Consider the following 22,636-nt stretch of genomic DNA (forward strand, 5'->3'; position numbering starts at 1 on the left):
ATCATGCACCACCCACCATCTATATACTTCTAGAAAAGGCATTTGTACCACCAGAGGGCAGTCTTGTAGTCCGTAACGGTGCAGCCTTTGCCATCCCAATCTTTCATTTTTAATTACAAGATATACTGGGTAGTCTTTGCAGTATGGATGGATCATAATTGACATGCGAAGACAAAAATGATCCTCTTCTAAAACAAAAATGCTCATTAATAAGTGCATTTGCAGATTATGCTCTCTTTTGTCCAAAATATCTTGCTAATTGGCTGAATTTCCCATATTCCACCAAAAGATCCGTTTCTTAAACCCTGAAGCACACTACTAAAGCACAGATGCAACACTGCTCATTGTTACTCTATATGACATCTGTCACATATAATATTTTATTCCCATTACTTTAATTGCTAGGTAGGAATTAATACAGTCCTGGCTTCATGCAAGAATTCCAGCAGGAGAAAGAAGGCAGGAAGGCAAGAGAGCTACGTGAGTGAACCGCAGCATGATTTTAAAGGTTTCGTCTGAGTCCCGTTCCAATGGAAAACACAGGTATTCCTCTTTCTGCTTCTGCAATGACTGTGTTCAAATTCACTTTGAATTTTTGCATGCAGCTTTTCGTTCACTGTATGGATTTTCTACCATGTCAGGACTGAGTATATGTTGCTCTTTGCATTGTCCCCCCCCCCACCGCCTCCCTACTGACAGGACAGGAAGGGCAAGAGCGACTGAGCATGCCATTTCTCTGCTGGTCATGGGAAGGAGGGGGAAGGGAAGTCCCTGGTGTCTGGGACACCCTGCTCTCTGAAAACAATCAAGATGCCACCCTGCAGGAGACTTACCATGTGAGCCATACCAGCCACATGGATTATGTGTTGCAGCTGACTTGCATGAGTTCATTTTTAAGGGAGGGCTATGCCTCCTGCCATGGCTTAGCTTACTTCTTGTTTAAGGGCAAAACATGAGAACATTAATTCTGCCAAATTCTGTGGGTCAAGCAATATACACAGTCACGTTGGGGAGCTTTTCGGAGGGCTTCAAAAATTATATTAGGGTATATATATTGCTGATGTTATATCACAAACTGTAATTCACCCCGCATTCTTCAGGGCAGAGAGCAGCAGCATATAACAAGATTCAAACAACTGGGGTTGGTTAGTTGTCATTACAAAAGGTATGTCAAAAAAGGTCCAATGTGTTTAAAATGCAGCAGCTTTATGAAAAGTTGATTTTATCATATATCTAATATATTCAAATGAGTAGCCGTGTTGGTCTGTTATATGTATTTCTAATAGCGTTGATATGTTAAAATTCTTGAAAAGCCCACATTTGCTATCCACATGTCTTTTATAAAATATAAAATATTTATTACAGCTACAAGTTACTACATGCCTTGAGGAACAAACTTAGCATACATCTGACTGGAGACAAGAATGCCCTTGCTAGCTTATATTAATTATAAAATGAACATGTAGTTGTGTCACATAATACTCTGTAAAAGACTTGATAAGCCACTGACTATTTTAACTGTGGATGGTTTCATTTTAAATGGTCCACAGCCCACCCCGTCAACTGAGATAATGCTTACAAGGAGGAAAAGCAGAGAAATCATATTCATGGTAGCAAACAGATCTGCCAAGATATTTGCCTTTGCTCTGTCTGATATCTTTTATTTTTAAACAATGTTATAGAAACAGCATTGCATTTTAACCTGTTATGCAAGAAAGCAACATATATATACATAAACACATACACATGTACATATATATTTTAAAAAGAAAAATGAAACCTCTGAAATTAGGAATATATTTCTAGTTTATGCTTTCCTGTGTTTGTTTTTTAAAGAAAAGCATGCATATGGGATGAAAATGTGTGGGTGTATGTGGGGGGGGGGGGCAGATTGCCCCCCCACAGACAATGCTGCATTCAATCTAATTTACACAAAGGATAGAAGAATTATTAGTTAGCCACAAAGACATGAAAGAGTTAACAGTAAAATACATGCCAAGGTTTTAATAAGGCTTAACAATAAAAAGCTTCAGCCCTCCACTTTCACTAGATTTTGTTGTGGTGGTTTTTCCCTTGCTTAGGGCAATCCATCTGTTAATTTTGACTTGCAATACAGTTAAGCTCTCTCTTCTTCTCCCCCCACCTCCTCCTTTGCACACCCACAACCAAACAGCCCAGAATAGCTGTGAGGAGGCTGACACACATATTACAGAAATAGAACCATTCTTTTCAAAGATCAACCATGCATTTTGGAGGGTGGCTGAGGAGGTGGTTTTGGTTGGAGCTTTTGTCACTTGCAGAGCTCATTTCACACACAAAGAATAGGGAAACTCAGATGATTAAACAGTTTATGGAGAGAGAGAGAGAGAGAGAGAGAGAGAGAGAGAGAGAGAGAGAGAGAGAGAGAGAGAGAGAGAGAGAGAGAGAGAGAGAGAGATTTCCCTTCTAAATAGTGCAGGGATCGGCTGTTCATAAAATGCACAAATTGTGTTTTTTTTTTAATCTACTGTTGTTCTAAAAACTAAAAAGAAACCTACACTGCCTGTGATAGAGATTAGTAAATATTCATTGTTAACAACTGATCTGCACTGTGACCAATGCCGATATTCTCCGTGGGCCAAACTGGCCTTGTTTTCAATAAAAGCAGAGAAGTACCCTCTCCCTGGAGCCCTGTTAGACTGACGCTGCAGTTGGAACTGTCATCCTCACACAAAAGCAAAGGGGCTGGGTTTCACAATCGCAAAGCCTAATTGGGAGATCTTCATGGCTGTACCCTTGACATTTATTTAAACCTCATCAAAAAAACAGGAAATAACCGCACTAATTAGCAGACTGGCATACCAGCTACTATTTGTTGGGATGGAAAGCATATTCATATTCTGCTCTAGAATATAATAATAATACAACCGGCATCGTCACAAGCAGCAACAGCAGCAGCCATGTGATCTACCCAAGGAAGAGGACTTTGGTTTTTATCCTGGCCTCAGAATTATTGATCTATTTTTAATAACGTCAAATCACCGATCTGGCATTTGTCTTTTAGGGGGAAGCAACCTATAGTACTTAAAAGCCAACCCCATGAATTGATGATATGCTATTAAGTTACCTTAAGGCTCCTCTTGTTTTCAACAATTCCATGGCTTACAATAAGGGCACTGGATTACAACAATTTATTTGGGTGAAAGAATTAAGCACCCCTCAGCTAATTAAGGAGCAAGGAAGACCAATGGCCCAACAATGGACAGATATAAGACATTATTTAGGCCCATATATCTTATTAGGTAGTTCAAGATTAAAGATTCCTAAAGATTAAAGATTTTGTTTTATAATATAAAACAAGGACCTTACCTAGACAATGATGTTTGGGATGTCACATTAAGTTCATTTATTTATTTATATAATCCCAGTGCTTTAGCCAGCCATTAAAGTTTGAGTGTATTTAATTACCCAGATTATGCACTTGTCTGTATGACACATTGTTCTCAAAACTTGTCCAAAAAGATCTAATATATATAATGAAGTTTAAGTATTCTGCCAGCATACAGCTCTCAATAACGATGCAATGTACATTTATAATTTATTAAGGCTGTGCTATTACTGAACAATTAAAATGGAACAGCAGCAAGAACTGGCAAATAAATCAGTATTTCATAGCTGTGGTAAACATGTGTGAAAATCCAAATTAAAGAGAAAGCTCTCTATAAAAGACATCTGTATATTTAAAGCAAAGTTATAATAGATCTTACTGTATCAGCTTAGGAAACACACTAAACTTGTGGTTGAAGATGACATACTAGCTGTCACAACGCTAAAAAGTGTTAACTATACATTTTACAGCTTGTTTTTTTCATATGTAGCATTTGCTTTCTCAGTTGTCAATATATTAAATATTTACAAAACTAGATTTCTGAAGAACTTGATGCCGTGCGTGTCATGTGAACATACACTGAGAAGCGACAGAGAAAAACATTTATCTTCATGGACTTAAAAGAACCTTTAAAATGGAACAGAGCAATTTGCCTAATTACAATGCAGCGTGCCTATATCACAGCATGCTTACGCTCTTTGGACTGATGGGTTCGGTAGCATGTGAGGTGCAGATCACAATACTAAATGGGATCATATACATTAGCACTCTTATATCATCAAATCCAGGTGTGACTACTGGGCTCCCCGGTACAGACCCCAAGTTTCTTGTCCCCATGATCTGCTTCTCTGTATCAAGGGAGCAACAGCTATGTTACCCCTGAGTTAAAACTCCTGCAAGGTAGTGTTGGCGAAGGACACTTTTTAAAAAAAAATAAGGAAAAAACAGAAACAGCCGCCTGCTCAGCCTCTACTCTGACTAAATGCAGCGCTAATAAAATCCAGTAGCACCTTTAAGGCCATCAAAGCTTAATTCCAGGAATAGGCTTCTGAGTGCATGCACACAAAAGCTTATACTCAGAATTAAACTTTGACGACACCACTGGATTTAAATTCTGCTCTACTGTTTCAGACCAACATAGCCAGCCACCTAAAAATCTCATAATATTTGTTAAATTGGGTGGTTCGGGAACAAGTGCTACAGATACAGAGATTTGTGTCCCTTGCCTGACACAGAACACCGTTTTATCTTTTCTTTTCTTGCCCTTTTTATATGTAACTCTCAGAAGTATTAAGAAGTGAGTTGCCATACAAGACTTAACATTTATCAGCATTGTGGGAGAATAAACTAATTTGTGTGACTGTCAATTACAGCTGCTGCTATTGCTACGATTACTACTAATCATTTTTCCACTCCACGTGTTCTTGACGAAGCTCAAAGAAGCATACTTTGAGTTGATTCACATGGTACTGCTCTGCTACAATGGCAACTTCCTGTCACACAACAAGCCTCTCCCTGCCACAGCTTCTTGCATCAGAAGAAGGCACACCACCACTAGTAGACCAGATCTACAGGATCCGACCCAATATTTTTCCTTCGGCCATTTTACCCTCTGAACAATCCACTGAAATAAGCTAGAGTAGACCCAAGGTGAATTTCCTAGCTGAGCAGTAGTCTAAAACCAAGCCTGATACCTGATATCTAACCACTGCACCACACTGGCTCTAATAATAAATCTTCCATATTTTAAAATTCAGTCCACAGGAAGTGAATTTTACAGGTTTGTAACAACATACTGACTGTAGTTGGAACCAGCCATTACCAAATTTTCTTCCTTACTACAGCCCCTCTCCCACATGGCTTTTTCCCCACTGAGGTGTCATGATGGTCAAGCACAACCTTTTTAGATAGATTCAAATGAGTAGCTATGTTGGTCTGAAGTAGCACAATAAAATCAGGGTCCAGTAGCACCTTTAAGACCAACAAAGATTCATCCAGGGCGTAAGCTTTCGAGTGCAAGCACTCTTCATCAGACTAAGACACACCTTAGTCTGACGAAGAGTGCTTGCACTCGAAAGCTCACACCTTGAATAAATCTTTGTTGGTCTTAAAGGTGCTACTGGACTCCCTTTTTAGATAGTCAACGGTGATGTCCTCTCCTTTCCTCACCAAGTACAATATTTTGTTGGAACCAAATCTAGATTCCTAATCATACATGCATATGTCCACTGGCACCCAGTGAAGAAATATGGGAGTAGAAACTATGCTTGTCACTAGATGGCAACAGAAATAGAAAGCAGGATCTTTAAGAGAGACAAATGTAGGACAGTTGTGGACCAAATACCATATAAGCAACTGGTTGCTCCATGCCTCGAGACCCATATTTACACAGTACAGAGACTGCAATCCTAAAGGCACTTTCCTGGGAATAAGCACCATGGAATAAAATGGGACATCTCTGAATAGGCCTACTTAGGATTGCTCCTTGTTATGCTCCTGCATCTGCCACTGTCTGCCATCAGTTTCTGGTAAGATTGGGAATTCCTTCCCCTGTTGCAATGGCCAACAGTTTCTACTGCCAACCTGCCACAGTATACTGAGAATTACGAGGAATCTCTATGTTGGCCTGCTAGGGCAAGAATCACCAAGACTTTTGAAACATCTTAAAGAAATGTTAGCAGCATATGCTGTTATGGGTCAGAGTGCACACCATCAGATGCTATTATTTGACTACATAATTTATACAGTTTGAAATCAGAAGAGAACTAATAAGTGAACTGGAATAAAAGCCAGTATTTGCTGTAGTAGAAGCTTATTCATATTCTGGTCCAGAAACAGCAGTGCTACTAACAAATCAAGAAGCAAAAAACAATAGTATAAATATGCAAGAATGAAGATGACTTTGTTTTTATCCCATTTTATAATGCCAACTCTTCAGACAGGTTGGCCTCAAAAATAGGGAAGATATCTGCAAAGAAGAGAGCATGGCTTCCATCCGATGAGTGAATAAAGAGAAAGTTGTCATCCATTAAATCACTTTTAATGTGAAAGAAAAACTTACATGAATATGACTTAATTTCACTAACAATAGCCTGTACTTCAAACATACACACTCAGTAACAACTAGGCCTTAGTTTGCACGTACTCCTGCCTGTGCTGTGTGGAAAGGTACATACTATGCTGGTTACTAGGGAACATGTTAGATAATGCATATTGTCTGACCTATTAATCCACACCCACATTTGTACTTGGAAGTATGTCCCACAACCAAAACATCATGAAGGAGCATCTTTGAATGTGGGATTTTTTGGGTTTTTGTATGCACATAGCAAGATGAAGTGCAGGCTTGTGTGCAGAGAACTGGCATGCACAAATCCCTCTACAGTGGAAGCAACCTGACAGATCAATGAGTAACAAACAAAAATCAGTTGTAACCTTTCGGTACGAGTGTGCATATTTTACAGTGTAGCCTGGACATTTAGTTAATGCTGACACCTAATGCTGACACACTGTGGAGGTCAGTGTTCAATTTTAAAAGTTCAAAATGTACATAATAAGTATTTTTCAAGCATTCATCACATTAACCTGTGATTAGCATATATGAACATAGATATTGATTAATTTTTGAAAATTCCCTTTAACTAATACATGGATCAGACAGACACATAGAGCCCAAATTGCCAACAAGCTATAAGTAATTTTGAGTACAGAAATGGACTATGGAAATTAAGGCACTATCTTAACCTAGAACTATTCCACCTTTTCAGAGAACAATAATGATTAAAGGACAACAGCTTAGGGCAAAGCAGTAAGTCAATCTATTACTGCTAATCACAGTAGGTTGTTCAGTGATGTTGCTCTATTTAAGGCAGTAAAATAGCATTTTATTATGAGCAACTATATTAACATTAATTTACCTTTGTGCATCATTTCTGCAATACTCAAATTTATTCTGAAAGTACAGGTTTTATGAGACTGAGCAGGTAATGAGGGTAGAGCAACACAAATCTAACAAATATACATGGATCCATGGCCTATAATTCTGTAACCTTTACAGCACCTTTTTCATCAACATTTCTGTGCAAATAATTAGAATGTGGCAGTAAATACTTTATATTAGCATGAATATAAACAATATGTACAAGTAGGCTTTTTAATGATCTAGACTTAATGGGAGCTTTTAAAATTATAAAATCACAGTGAGATCTAAGGAGATGGATATAAACAAATACAATTTAAACATTTCCCTCCATATTTGCTATCCCTATGCCCTCCTAAGTATCGTTGAATGGACTAGAAGAATTCTCTCTTATTACAACTAAAGTATATCACACACACACACAATTCATTTATTTTATTAATGTTTTATGTCCCTGGTCCTGAGCAAAGAGGAGGCATTGTATTTTTCATTACTATCTTCCTGAGGTTGATTTATATATATATACCCTGTGCCAGGGTCACTAAAAGTGCTGTGGACCTTTTCTTACCTGTGCAAGTCTTCGTTTTTCTGTATGAAGCCTTTTTGAATTGTGCACTGGGTAGATCTGACTGTATGGCAACAAACCTGAGCTACAAGTTCCAGACTCATTGTCTGTTTCCTGAAGAATAAAAAATGGTTGAAAAATCTTTTCTGCCCACATACATGTACATGCTGAGCACTACCATTATTTTACTGCGATGGGAGTTAAAACCATTAACAATTTCTGTAATCCAAAATAAATTAACTTTGCGCCAAAGAACAATTTTCAAGTAGAATGACGTTTTCACGTGAAATATGCATTCCAATGCATACAGTTAAGCCTTGACATTTGATGGGGTAAAGAGACAATATTACCTGAAGAAGTCACGGCTTATGGGTAAAGAGACAATATTAAAGCTGTTCTGTATTTTCAACAGAATATTGGAGGTGAACAAATAAAAAAACAAGAAAGCTAACAAACAGTGTCAATGACTTGCTCCCAATACTTTTACACTACTGAAAAGTTAAAGAGGACTGAGCACACTACAACACCGCCACCACATACAGATCTCAGGAAACCTAAACAGACAACTACACCTTCTGAATTACATTTTGCCAGTAAAAATCGTTTGCGTTAAATTCTCAGCTTGAAGCAAAGGCTTCAATTGTGATATCAAAGCAATCAGCTTTATGAAAACATACATCCTGTTAATGTATCTTTGAAGACCTGTGTTTTTCCATGATAAAATATGCAAACAATAAAGAGATTTATTCAAGCAGATGCATAGAATGACAGAGAGTTGCCAGAGGGCTCGTTATAAAAAATGTATCGTTGAACAAAGGGCTAAGCATATTTCAAAAGTCATTAAAAACACAAATCTCACGGGATCTGTAAGGTATATGATTCAAACCAAAGAAAGAAACAAGGTAAGAAAGTATAAATTCTATTACATACCTTGTGTTTCAACTTACTCCTCACGTCCTTTATTCCTTGCTTTGCATGATTTTTTGCCTAGTTCAGAGTGGGAAGGAGAACGATCAGATTAACTAGCTTTGCAACACAGTGGTTTGAAGAGTGCACAATACGAGGTAAAATTTAATTAAAAATTAAACCTCTCACATTATGTGGTATAATGAAGGGAAATTACTTCTTTAGTTAATTTCACACATGATTGCTAATAAGGTCTGAATGAATTAAAAGTTGGATCTTGGCATATGCATATCTATGTTATGGAAAATATACTAATTAAACCAATATTTCCTTAATATTTTTATATGTGAAATGGTACATTAGTAGAAACAAAGACAAGGGCAGACACATGTTGAACAGGAGCAAGGATAGGGCCCACATCTAGTGCTTTCATAAGGAGAAATACTGCCCAGCATTGGTTATCCACAAACATATGATAATTAGGTTTACATTTTGATGTACTATAAGGAATCAGCTAAGTTTCTTTCCGGTTAATGACATCAGCCTGCACAAAAATGAGAATTACAGTCTCCTTCAGTTTAGAGATCAAGTAACCATTCTACCAGCCAAGGAACAGCATTCAAATTTGCCAGGTAATGTGTGCTTTTGCAAAGAAAATGTTAACTTGCTTCTGCTTTTTTGAAAACTCAAAGAAAACTTGAAAACTCTATATAGGTTCAGGTAAATTGTTACCTACTTAAATAGCTGCAGATAAAAGACAGTCCTGCCATGTGATTATGCTTGGTCTAGGATCCAATAAAGCATTTTCACCTAGCCTGATTTATCTCCCTCCCTCAGGAGTCCCCCTATAAACTAGGAGAAGCACTTCCCATTTGAAGTTTAAAAGAACAGGTGGGCAATTGTGTTGGCTGAGGTTAAGCGAGCATCTCTCTCTTAGCATCAGTTAACATGGCCCTGCTGGGTCTTTCTGCCCACTAGCACCATAAAGCTGTCATGAACACTAGACTCTCTGCTGGTGGGAGCTGCAATCCAAGTTCTTTGGGAGTGGTTGCCACACGGGACCTTTAGTTTGTGAGCTCCATGAGGCCACGAGGCAAGAGGAGTCTACCAAGAGCTGCACAGATATTACATGAGAAAATTGCTCTTTTATAGTCTAGAGGATTTCGATTCTTAGAAGATGTGTAATTGGATATACTTTCTAAGGAAGACACAGCAATGCAGAAAAGCTTAGAAGCTAATCTAAACGCACATCCGATTGCATTTGCTGCCTGTCTGGTCCACAATGCCTTCAATGGAATGAGTGAGGATCTAAGTATACATTTCACTGAAAGCAATGTAGTACAGATAGTAGGTCAGCAATGACACTTTTCATAGTTCTTCCATTGTTACAAACCTTTGTGTAACACAAAGACCCTAATTGTGCCTAGAACTCTAAGGGGAATTAGATTTCATCTGGGTACAGGAATATACATATTCAGTACTGAGAAATTCAGGAGTAATTGGCAAATACTGTGGGAGGAAAAATCTAGAAAAGAGAGGGAGACAGAATAATAATTTTCTACCAACCTGTTAATGAACTGTATGTAAATAATAAATGAGCACACGAATATACAGTCCCTTTAATGTATTTACCTGGATTATTTTTCTTCATGAGCTCAGTGTGATTTTGAACTGATGTACAATTAAAAATTCTCTTTTAAAAAGAGATTAAGGAACTGATTTATTTATTGATAACTGGAGCCTCAAAGGAAGGCTGTGGTTTGGGAGAACAGTTTTCAAGCAAAGAAATCTCCAGTGCATTTCATTTAACTCAAGGGTTGCTTTACATGGGACATCTTGCCCACATTAACACTGCAATCCTAAAGAAACAAACTGGCCTACTTTGTAAAGAAACAAACTGGACTACTATGCTAGTTGTGTATGTGACATTTCAGCTGTAACAATATTATGAGATTTCAGCTGTGACCATGAACTGATGGAAGAACACAGCACCATGTATAAGGGGCAAAGATGTAGACCCTTTTGAGCCTAGAAACCAGACAAATCATTGTAGTCCATATCTGAAATAGCCCTAGCAATAAAGTGCAAATTAGCCATGTTGAAAGGTAAGAAATTATGAATGTAAGGTTTCACCCAATTGCTCTCACTTTGTTCAAGAAACAATGATGTGAGGATCTCTACGTTCATGCTAAGACTGACCTTTCTAGCAACCATTGACTCTTATCTACCTCTGCCCTGGTCACCCAATTGGGTGCAAAATTAATCAGATGCACCTTAGTGCAGTGGTCCCCAACCTTTTTATCACTGGGGACCGGTCAACGCTTTACAATTTTACTGAGGCCCGGGGGGGGGGTAGTCTTTTGCCGAGGGACGTCGCCACCGCATGAGTCCCTGCTCCACTTGCTTTCCTGCTGGTGCCCCTGACTTCCTGCCGCCCGCTGGGGGCACTGCCAGCAGCAGCTGCGCAGTGCCACGTTAAGGGGGAGCCCCAGCCATGGCAGCTGCTGGAGAGCACCAAAGGTGAGCCAGTGGCAGAGTGGCAGGACAGCTCCCGAGTCAGCAGCTGGGGAGGACGATGAGGAGGAGCTGCGGCCCGGTACCGACTGATCCACGGACCGGTGCCGGTCCCCGGACCGGGGGTTGGGGACCACTGCCTTAGTGCACCAAAAGCAAAAGCTGGTCAGTTCAAGGATGGAGGTAAAGTTAATGTGTTCCCACAGTTTTCACAACATCAAAGACCCACGGTTGGAATTCAGAGGTGCTAAACTAGCTGCTTTCACATCTTAACTATGAATAGCAAGAGATCAAAAGGAGTTTTAGAGAATAAAAAGAGGACAAGCAAGGGCTGGGTACCAGAAAGAGAAATGGCAGAAGCATGTAACATCGGGCCACTCTAAAATAATCTCCCCCACTTGACCCCCCCCCATTCCTCCCATTTTTACCCTCAAGTGGGCTTTGAAGGGTAGAGCACATGGAACTCCTGGACCAGCTGTGCAGCTCCATCTCTACCCACTCCACCTCCCCCTTAAGAAACTCTTTCCAGTCCACTAGATACTGTAGTTTCCCCTTGAGGGTTAGAGAGTCCAGGATCTTGTTCACTTCATAGTGGGTGTGCACATTGACCAGACTGGGAATCAGGCTATTATTTGCAGAATGCCACTGGTTGGGAGGCACGGCCTGTTTCAGCAGACTGCTGTGAAAGATAGGATGCACATTCCTATAAATCTTAGGGAGTGTCACTTATTGATGATTCGAACAACTTGTTCGGAAATTTTAAAGCAAAGGCTGGTCATCTGATAAAAATGCTTATTTTAAGAACTTAAGCAGATTGTGAGTGGGTGGGCAATAAGGGATGTGCTAGTGTTTGTCTCTTGTGACCCTTCCTGGCATACACATGGAATCACCACTGTGGGATGGTAAGTGAATCCCTTCCAGGCCAGACTGAATCCTGGAGATTTTTGGTGGGGGAGATCTTTGGCATGAAATTGGGGTCGCCGTCGATAGACAGATAGTTGTGAGTTCCTGCATTGTGCAGGGGGTTGGACTAGATGACCCTGGATGCACCTTCCAAGTCTATGATTCTATGACCCATAAGCCATTTCCCCATATTGTGGGAGACCTGTTGGCAACAGGGATGCTTGGTGGAGATGTACACCTGGTCCCCCTCCTTCCAGACAGGATCCGGGAGCCACTTCGGGTTGGCTTGCCATTTGCAATCCTCTTTGGCAGCATCCAATTTGGATACAAGCTGTGGCCATGCCTACTGGATGAGTTTTGCCCTCTCTGAAAGTCTGGAGGGCTTTTTCACAAATTACCCAGTTCTACTCAGTGCTATTAAATTAGCTCATAGATCAGGTCCTTTGAATTCAACACCTCAAAATGAAGGGAGGTGACCTCATGATCCAACTGGCCCAGGCTGCAACCCACCAGATATTCCAAGCTCACAAAGTCCCTTTCATACATGGAGTATTCCTTATAGTGCACAGTCACCTTCTTGGAGGTCATTGGGGGCCACCAGCCCGCCATTCCCAGGCAGTATTTCCATGATGGTGTGCTTATGACCAATTTATGCTTAGCCTCCATGGCACCATTTTTGCCCACCTTGTCATCCCCCGCCTTGTTGTCTGGATCAGGGACCATTGCTCTCAATAAGCAGACTTTGTTGAAGAAAAGTTCTTTATTGAAGAAACAATGATGTGAGCATCACTATGTTCTTGCTAAAACTGATCTCTCTAAAAACACTTATCTACCTCAGTCCCCGCCCCTTCCCCCAGTCACCCATTTGGGTGTGAAATTGTCAGGTTGTTTCTCGGTGCGCCAAAAGCAAAAACTGATCCGCTAAAGCAGGGGTAGTCAACCTGTGGTCCTACAGATGTTCATGGACTACAATTTCCATGAGCCCCTGCCAGCATTTGCTGGCAGAGGCTCATGGGAATTGTAGTCCATGAACATCTGGAGGACCACAGGTTGACGACCCCTGGGCTAAAGGATGGCCATAGAAATACTGTGTTCCCAGAGTTTTCATCAAAGACCCAAGGGCTGGAATTCCAGAGGTGATAATCTAGCTGCTTTCACACTTACAACCATGAATAACAAGAGATCAAAAGGAGCTTTAGGGAATACAAAGGTGACAAGCAAGGGCTGGCTACAAGAAAGAGAAATGGCAAAATCATGCAGGGTTTTGACAACCAAGACACACATTTTCAGTGTGAATATAATGTACAATCTATAATGGCCAGCAGACATTATGGATGGGAAGGCCAAAAAGGATGGTCTTAACTATTGCTTGAAGAAGCAAAATGGCACTTTTTGTGAAGCTGGAAGAAGCAGTGAGTGAGACAGGCAATTAGGAGACAGTGAATGAAAGCCATCATAGTGTAGTGGTTAAGTGGTGTGGTCTTTAATATGGAGAACTAGGTTTGATTCCACACTCCTCCTCCACTTGCAGCTACCTGGGTGACTTTGGACTACTCACAGTTCTCAGAGCTCTCTCAACCCACCTACCTCATAGGGTGTCTGTTGTGGGGAGAGGAACAGAAGGCATTTGTAAGGTGCTACGGGACTCTGATTTCATTTGTAAGCTAGTTTGAGACTCCTTTGGACAGTGAAAAGCAAGGTATAAAAACCAACTCTTCTTCCTTGCTGGACCACCACTGACAGGTACAAATTAGTTTGACATTCAAGTGAAATTACTCCGACACAGTACCTGATAAAATAACCTTCGGTTTGTATGAACTCCAGCAGAGTGTAAACTAGAGATGAATATGAAATGGCTGATAAACTAAAGTTTGTCACAAATTCTGGCCAATTCATGAAGCAATGTTTGTGAAGAACAGAAAGCTTTTCATGCAAATCAGCTGTTTGGTTTAGATGGCTGGGAGCCATTTAAATCACTGCTTCCTGTGGGAAACCATGGGTAGCAGAAAACAGGATTGGAATGGCTCTGAGCCTGGGCTTGCTGCTCAAGAAATAGCTGAGCTGCAGGGCTGCCTGCTTCTGCAGCTCAGCTAAGAAGGCTTTCTGGGCAGCCAGTACTGTCCCCCAAAGCACATTTAAACAGATAAACCACATGGAACAAACTGGAAGCCATTTGAACCACTGCTTTCTGCGAAAAGCCATGGGGAGCAGAAAACAGGGTTGAAGTGGCTCTGAGCATGGGGCTGGCTACCAAGAAATGTTGCTTTAAACGGCTGAGCTGTGCTGAGCAGGCTGCTCCCACAGTTTAGCAGTTTATATGAGGAACAGCTGAACTGAGGGTACAGGCTAGCCTCATGTCTCAGCTGCTTCCCGGACAAACCACATGAACCCATTTCATTTCATATTTGAGCCAATGGGGCTTGTGGTTCGCCCACAAACTAAAAAACAAACCGAACTGCATTTTTATACTTCATACCCATCCCTAGTATAACCCATAGGGTTTGGTAGAAACCCTGAAGTTCCCTTCAAGGCCTCTCCCTCTTGTTTCCATTCTGTTATTCTTCATCCCTCCTGGGTAATGGACCAGGCTGAATCCTCTGGTGTGGTAGCAAGAAGTGAGGTGTGAAGAAGCATTATTCACAGTAACACAGCCTGAATAAGTATCCTTGCATAGAATCAAGTCAACATGGTAGAAACAAGGCATTGTGTGGGGTTCGCAGGGATTTTTCAAAACCAAACCTTAGTATACAGATTTTTTTTTGTAAACAAATACATCCAAGATATTATTTGTAAAATGAAATGGGACACAGAGAGATCTTACATATCGGTATGCTGTTTTCATAGCTGGGCTGGCTTTAGTCATTGCTGTGTTGATCAGAGCACTTCCTTTCTGAAACATACAATACATAAATATTTTGAAATCTATAAAACATGTGTTGATCATGTTTTCAGCAGAAGTAAAATGCTAAGGTTCTACAAGAAAAATAACAGCCTTTCTTGAAATGGTGAGGGGGGGGGGAGCATCCCTAACCTTCTTATATTCCGCTTCGAAGGCTTCCACAGCTGCATTTTGTCTGCTGCTGCCCAAGGGTTATAATATGTTATTTATATACTTGACACTTTTATCAATGAACTTTAATGTAATCATATAGGGCACAATCCACCAGGAAGTTCTCCTTCACATGCCCCTTTGGATGAATGGAATTTGTGTGAGAGCGACTGACACAAAGTTTATTTTGCACATTCTCTTGTATCTTGTTTTGCACATGCCTAGATTTTTTTACTAAAAGCCACTACATAATCACGTAGTATTAATACATGGAAGCTACAGATGCATTTTGTAACTAAATACAGATTCCATTCTACATCATAATGACTCTCCATATCTGGGGTCAAACTTGATATTATAACTTGGCTCTGTACATTTATCATAGGACTCAGGGCAACCTTTATAGAAAACAATTGACAGAGTATCTCTTCCTTCCTTTAACCAATTCAAATACCACTCAGCTGTTTTTAAAGTCCTCTCCAACCAAAGATACAAAATAAAAAATAAGTCCACTAGGCATTTTCTGAAGCCATTTTGGTTTTCAGTAAATTACTGTAATTTTGAATGAAAAATATTAAAAATGCCATTTATTTCTACAAGTAAGGGACAGCTTTTGTTGTTGCTTTAAAATTGCATACTCATGCTCATCTTCATCTTCTATACTTAATAAAACAGCTATTTGCTAATTGTATAAGGGTATTATTTTATTTATTAGCAGTGCTAAATCATGAAACTGCATAAAATTAGAAATTTAATATTAATTTTAATATTAAGGAAGTGGGTTGGATACTACAAGTCCACTTTACTGTTAGTGATATATTCCAGTGATACAAAAATCTTTCTGCTAATGCAAGAGATTCTTCTAATGGTGGAGAAGCCTCTTGTGCCAGCAGCATGCTCTCTGGGCCAGAGGGACACATTGGCACCAGTGAAATAGAGTGCTAGGATTCAACCTACTATTAACTTACTAACATCAATTCTTACTTAACTTACTAACATCAATTCTAATCCTTGTACCATTTCCTGCCTCTGGAACTGTAGGGTTAGCTACACACCATTACACTGAATTCTTTTTTCTTTCATACTGTGCAGATTTAAACACGGTATATACTTCAATACAATTATTTTAAAATATAAAAGGTAGAGAGAGTGAGTTTCATACCTTAACTGTATGCATCCACTGGTGATATGATTTTGCGTTTCCTAAAATGTAAAAAGGGGACAGAAAAACTGAACACACTATAAAGGGCTTATTAAAAAGCACACTACAGAAAGTTAGGACTGTATATGGTATCGAGTGAGTTTAAAAGTTCAAGGGTATGATGAATGTTAACATGAGGATTTGTCATTGGAAATACTGTTTTTTTCTTAAGGAGTATTTTAAACTATTGCCTTCTCTGAAGAAATGTACTTCAAATATGAAAGAACTGAAAACATCTTAAATATTTGAACTATATTTTTAATTTAAGTTTTGAAAAGCTTAAAAGTATAGTTTGTTCATACTGGTAGAAAAGGGCAAAAAGAATAACTGATTGCAGAATAATTAATTCTGCCTTCCCCCCTGCTATCTACAGGAGCTGCCACCTTTGTAGGTAAAACAGTGAGGAAACTGGGGAAACTATAAACAGATATATGTTTTGGGGGTGCTATTACTTTACTGAACTGCTCACAATGGTCAAGTTAAGAACTGATTGCTCAGGAGAAGCAGCTTTGTTTCTCAATCATTTTAAGCTAAATATGTAAGGACTTCTGGCTTCAGTGTTTAAGAATCGATTGTGAATTTTGTGACAGTGTGAAGACCAAGGACAGTTGCTGCAATGAAAACCCCTACACCAGTGATCATGAAACATGGAAATGCATACGTTTTCCAAAGTATACGCCAATATTCCTTTGCAACTCCAGGAATTCCAAAAGCCTCTTAAGCTCAGCAATAAATCTGATGTTTAAAGCTAGGAGGAAATTCTATTGACTTGCTTTTGCTGGGGCAAAGCCAAAGCACTAACAGAACTCGGCTCTTACAGACCACTTCTAAGGATGGAATGATGCTGGATGGCGGCAGACCTGTGGCAAATCTGAGTCATCAAACACCTAGAAAACAGGATGGCAGGACAATTTCAAGTGTAGAAGTAACAGGTGGGAAGGTGTGTAGAACCTAGCTAATGTTTAGTTGTAGAGCACTGCGAGGGAAAAAGTGGTTTGAGGAAACAGTAAGTGGCATCTTATTGCATTTGAAACTAAGCATCTAACCTTGAGATACAGTTCTAGGACTAAACATTATACAAAGTTGGGACTAAGAAAACAATGGAGTTGCTGGGAACCATCTAATTTTGAAGTGCACAAAAAATCCCAGTAGTCGTTATTTTTGTCTTCTTGATTTTCAGCTGTAAAACTGCTTTGCCGCTTTCTGCTTTAATCAGCATCAGGAGTCATTTCAAGTCTTTACTAATTTTTGCTAGTAATGTGGTATCATCTGAGTATGTCAAATGGTTAATGTTCCTTCCACCAGTTTTCACTCCACCATCACCTAAATCTAATCCAGTTTTCTTCCGTTATGTTTTGCATATAGATTAAAGAGACAAGGAGATAAAATACATTCTTGTTGATACTGTTGCCAATTGGAAACCATTTCATATCTCCATATTCTGTCCCCCAGTAGCCTCTTGTGTAGAGTATAGGTTGCACATCAAAACAACCAGATGTAGTGGCGCATCTATTTCTCTTCAAACCAAGCACATTTTTTCATGACCAATGCAGACATAAGCTTTGTTGGAATCTATACAAGCCAAGGTGATTTTCTTCTGAAATTCTCTCATATGAGAGCAGGTTTCATTTGACTTTCTAAAACTGTAGGTTCTTCTTCAAAAGATATGTGCCAGTGTCTACATTTACATGGTGCATGGGCTTTCTGAAAGTAAGCAAGTTCATTCTTGAGTTGCACTTCCCTCAAAGAGTCAGGGTGCCATGCATGGTTATCTCCTATTCCATTTTATCCCCACAACTATTATGTGACATAAATTAGGCTGCCCTGAGCTGGTCTCCTGGGTAGGACAGTATAGAAATCAAATGAATAAATAAATAAAAATAAAAGAAGGTCACCCAGGGAGTTTCATGGCTGAAGAGGGATTTAAAGCAACACTCCCTAGTCCTAATCCAACACTAGCCACTATACCAATCGCTTTACTGCAAAATATGCTCCCTTATGCTTCCACATAAATAATTTGTGGGGTGAATTTGTTTACCAAACCTCCCATTGCCTCAAAGACGTGACCAATGTAAAAAGAGAGATTATCAATCAAGCTCAAATGGTTCTTCCATCTTGTTTCCTAGGATGAAATGATCTCTGTGACACACAGTCTGCAAAAGCAGTGAATGTTACTGACAACCTAAACTTTTTGTTAAAAACTTCACCAGCAGAAGTTTGCCCAGTGAAATAACTTGCTTCACTACTTTAGCATTGTGAACAATATGGTGACCATTTTGTCATTTAATCAGCCATTTAATCAGGCAGTGAGATATAACAAAAGAACTTTCCATAAGGATCACTGTCCAAATGAGAAGTTATTTTAGAAGTTTCTTTGGATGAGGCAAGAATGAAAGCAGCTAAATAGTACCAAAGCAAACCCATACCTCCACTGAAGCCACCTGAAGAGATTTCCTCTTCAAACACATCGGAGAACCCTTTCCCTGCATTCAGCTTTGTGAGACGGCCTTCAATAAACTGCAATAAAAAGTTATCAAAGCTATGATGTCTTTCTTTGTTAGGAATTCACATTTTTAAACTTCCTAATTTATTGTGCGCGACAAAAAAAAATGACAGAAGTTCAGCAAAGCCCCATTACTATTTGAACACAATGTTCCATAACCTGTACAGTCACACTCACTCTTTGATTTGTCTCCACATTCTCTTTCTGTCCTTCACTTCTTGCTCAACATGAGCACAGTCTAACTACAGGATGGTCAACTCACATGACAAATGCAGTTATAAATCCACAGTGATATTCCGCACACATTCCAGTTGTGAAGGAACTTTATGCTAGCAACATTAATCACCTTCACTTTTCTCATTCTCAACGAAACCCCCAAATCCATTATCATTTTAGTTATATCATTTAAATCCATCATTTTCTTCCCTTTGGTAAGATGAAAACCAGATCAAAGAACTTCACATCAGTTTATAAGCATTCTAAATATTAGTTTATGGTCAGATTTAACAGAATACTGTAAGCAACCAGTAGGAAATCTAGTCCATCTAAAATCAGAGCTCACGAGACACTATGTTTCCATATTAGTTTAATCTACATACATCACTATTTGAATAAAAGCAAGCAATTATGGGAAATATGAGGATAAAACAGCATTACCACATCATATTTGAAACTAAGTGTAGCTACATGTGTTGCAAACACAAAAACCAACAGCAAGTATGGCAGCTTGACTTCATCTTTCCTGAACAGCATATCAAGCAGAAACCCTGGAACCTTCTAAGCAGTCTGAAATGCAGGCACAGGGAATATGTGCTGTTTCCTTTTTTGATTTCATATGTGAGTAGCATTTGCTTGGTGAAAGAACATTTAACATTCTCAGGAACAGAACTATACTCCAAATACTGATCTTCATCCAAGGGTTTTGAGTTTTGAAAGCTTGCATGCCAACAATCTTGTAAATCTCTAAGGTGCTAATGGACTGAAATCTAAATGATAGACTCTCAAAGTAAATGACTCTTCACAGACTCCCGACTTTCAAGAACAGTTCAGGGGCAAGGTCTGTCAGCAGAACAATGAATCAGGGCTGCTTAGTAACAAGGGTGATTTCTCTGCATCCCATGAAACTATGCAAGTATGCAGAAACATAGGGTTTTTACTTTTAGGGTACTTCACTTTTAGGGTTTTTAATTATAAAAGAAGAAGAAGAAGAAGAAGAAGAAGAAGAAGAAGAAGAAGAAGAAGAAGAAGAAGAGTTGGTTCTTATATGCCGCTTTTCCCTACCCGAAGGAGGCTCAAAGCGGCTTACAGTCGCCTTCCCTTTCCTCTCCCCACAACAGACACCCTGTGGGGTGGGTGAGGCTGAGAGAGCCCTGATATCACTGCTCGGTCAGAACAGCTTTACCAGTGCCGTGGCGAGCCCAAGGTCACCCAGCTGGCTGCATGTGGGGGAGTGCAGATTAGAAGTCCGCACTCCTAACCACTACACCAAACTGGCTCTGAACAATCAGGCTGGGTGAGGATTGATCATGAGGGCACTTGAACATCAGATAAGAGGGATGGGAACAAAGCAGAGAAGAGAAAATGGAATGCTTAATTTTTATAAATCCTTACCATATCCTGGAGGTGGATATTTATCCCCTCCCCTTGCAATTTTTCCACACAACGTATTTAAAAAACCATAATGGTACCCTACTCACTCCTTTTTATCACTCTCTACAACAAAGGCAAAGATACTATATTGTCAGTTGCCAAACATATCTCTGTAGCTTTGAAATACTTACTCAAATAGAAACTGAGTATTATTTGAAAATTTAAGGCCTACTTTCAATTTTTTAAACTTCACTTAGCTTTATTTGACTGTTCATTTTATTGTATTTCATATCTAGAATTTTGTTCTATCTAAAAGTCTATGAGCTATATAGACACACCTGCTAATATATAGTAAAGTTAAAGGTATCCCCTGTGCAAGCACCGAGTCATGTCTGACCCTTGGGGTGACACCCTCCAGCGTTTTCATGGCAGACTCAATACGGGGTGGTTTGCCAGTGCCTTCCCCAGTCATTACCATTTACCCTCCAGCAAGCTGGGTACTCATTTTACCAACCTCGGAAGGATGGAAGGCTGAGTCAACCTTGAACCGGCTGCTGGGATCGAACTCCCAACCTCATGGGCAAAGTTTCAGACGGCTGCCTTACCACTCTGCGCCACATGAGGCTCTTATATATAGTAGCAACATTCTATCCCAATTTCTGGAAGCCTGATAACACCTCTAGCTTAGGTAGCCTCAGACCTCAGCAGTCAATTCCACAAAATGTGCACAATAGTGCTAAACTGCTGAAGTTTAAGACAAGTGAGACAAAAGCTATTTATCTATATATGAAACTTACTAAATTTCCTGCTGATCAGATGGTAATAGTAAAGGATGAAGAAGTGCACTTCTCTCTCCAGTACTGCATACACTCACACTTTTGATAGAAAAGTAAGGCATTTATACTTCCACAAGAACCTTCAAGGACTTGTAAGTATATATGTGGAAAATTTCATTTTATCTTGCATTTCCCCTTTCACCATAGCTTCTTCCTTTTTCTTACCCACCTTCCTACCACTGGCCAAAATACATTTAAGTGCCTCCTCCCAGCCTTCAGTGTCCCCTCCTTTTCTCTTCTTGGCAGTCTGTCCTCAAAAAAATCTAGCCAAGTTGCAGAAGTTATGCAGTAGCCACCAGATCTAGCCAAGTTGTGTAGGTTTCAAGTCACTGATTAGGCCTGGACCCAGCAAGTCCCTCATCAGGATGGGAATGGGCCCCGACTCCTTTTAGAGATATTTGGGCTTCTGATTCCCAGCCTGTTTCCTTCCCCTTGCTTTACAGTGACAGACAGCAAAGACTAGATACTATCTCTTCCTTTTCTACCTATCCTAAACTCATTTTATTGCTTTAAAAACATAAAATACATAATTTATAACTCAGGAGTGTACATATTAATGTAACATCATTATAACCAACTCCAAATCAGGCCATAGTGTATGAATTCAAAAATCTGCAAAAATGGAAGAATCCCCAGAAATGCTGGCAATATTGTTTGGTTACCTAACAACTACTCAAAATGGTCACTGGGATCTCATTTCTTAAAAGTTACAGACACTGTTTTTATAATTCTGGGAATTTTAATTGCCAGTATTTGTAAAGAAATCTCCTTTCCCTGTCCCTGCTTCTATTTTGCATACTTTCAAAAATCTAAATTATATGGACTGGTTTGGAATATAAGAATGTTCCATTAACTGGCATAACTGTACAATTTGAGGTACAAACTGAGTTATACATTATGTATTTTATGTGTTTTTTTCTTTAAATAAGTTTAGAGATGATAGAAATGAAAGAGGCATGTAGTTCCATTTCACCCAGAAAAAAACTCCACTATTTTTCCATGGCTTCAAAATTTCCATAAGGTTTACACACATGACATAAAACCAGACAGTGTCTATATGCTCATAACGCTAGAACTACAAAGGAAAACAATATAGTACAGCCTCCCAAAGAAACAACAATTTTTGTTAGAAGCCTTAAGTTGAAGGAGTAAAACTAAATGTCTCCCATATCCTATCACAACCCCAGGCGCTGACATTTTTAGAATGCTTTCAAGCAATAATCTGTTTTTGTCAGGGCTAGGTAGCCCAAATATGAGATAAACATAGAAAATATTGTACTGAC

The 22,636-nt window shown here is 39.5% G+C and overlaps 1 protein-coding gene across 13 annotated transcripts in view; it reads right to left on the bottom strand.

Moving 5' to 3' along the window:
* Positions 1-22,636, bottom strand: part of DENND1B (DENN domain containing 1B) — a 250,687-nt gene that overhangs the window by 20,654 nt on the left and 207,397 nt on the right. For all 13 annotated transcript variants that reach the window (XM_077332746.1, XM_077332749.1, XM_077332744.1 and 10 more), the window contains 5 exons: positions 18,851-18,941; positions 16,386-16,426; positions 14,996-15,064; positions 8,782-8,838; positions 7,855-7,965 (listed from right to left, as the gene is read on the bottom strand). In XM_077332746.1, coding sequence (XP_077188861.1) covers positions 7,855-7,965; positions 8,782-8,838; positions 14,996-15,064; positions 16,386-16,426; positions 18,851-18,941 — 369 coding nt within the window. The remainder of the gene's footprint in view (positions 1-7,854; positions 7,966-8,781; positions 8,839-14,995; positions 15,065-16,385; positions 16,427-18,850; positions 18,942-22,636) is intronic.

Source organism: Paroedura picta, chromosome 4 (genome assembly GCF_049243985.1).
Source record: "Paroedura picta isolate Pp20150507F chromosome 4, Ppicta_v3.0, whole genome shotgun sequence".
NCBI lineage: Eukaryota > Metazoa > Chordata > Lepidosauria > Squamata > Gekkonidae > Paroedura > Paroedura picta.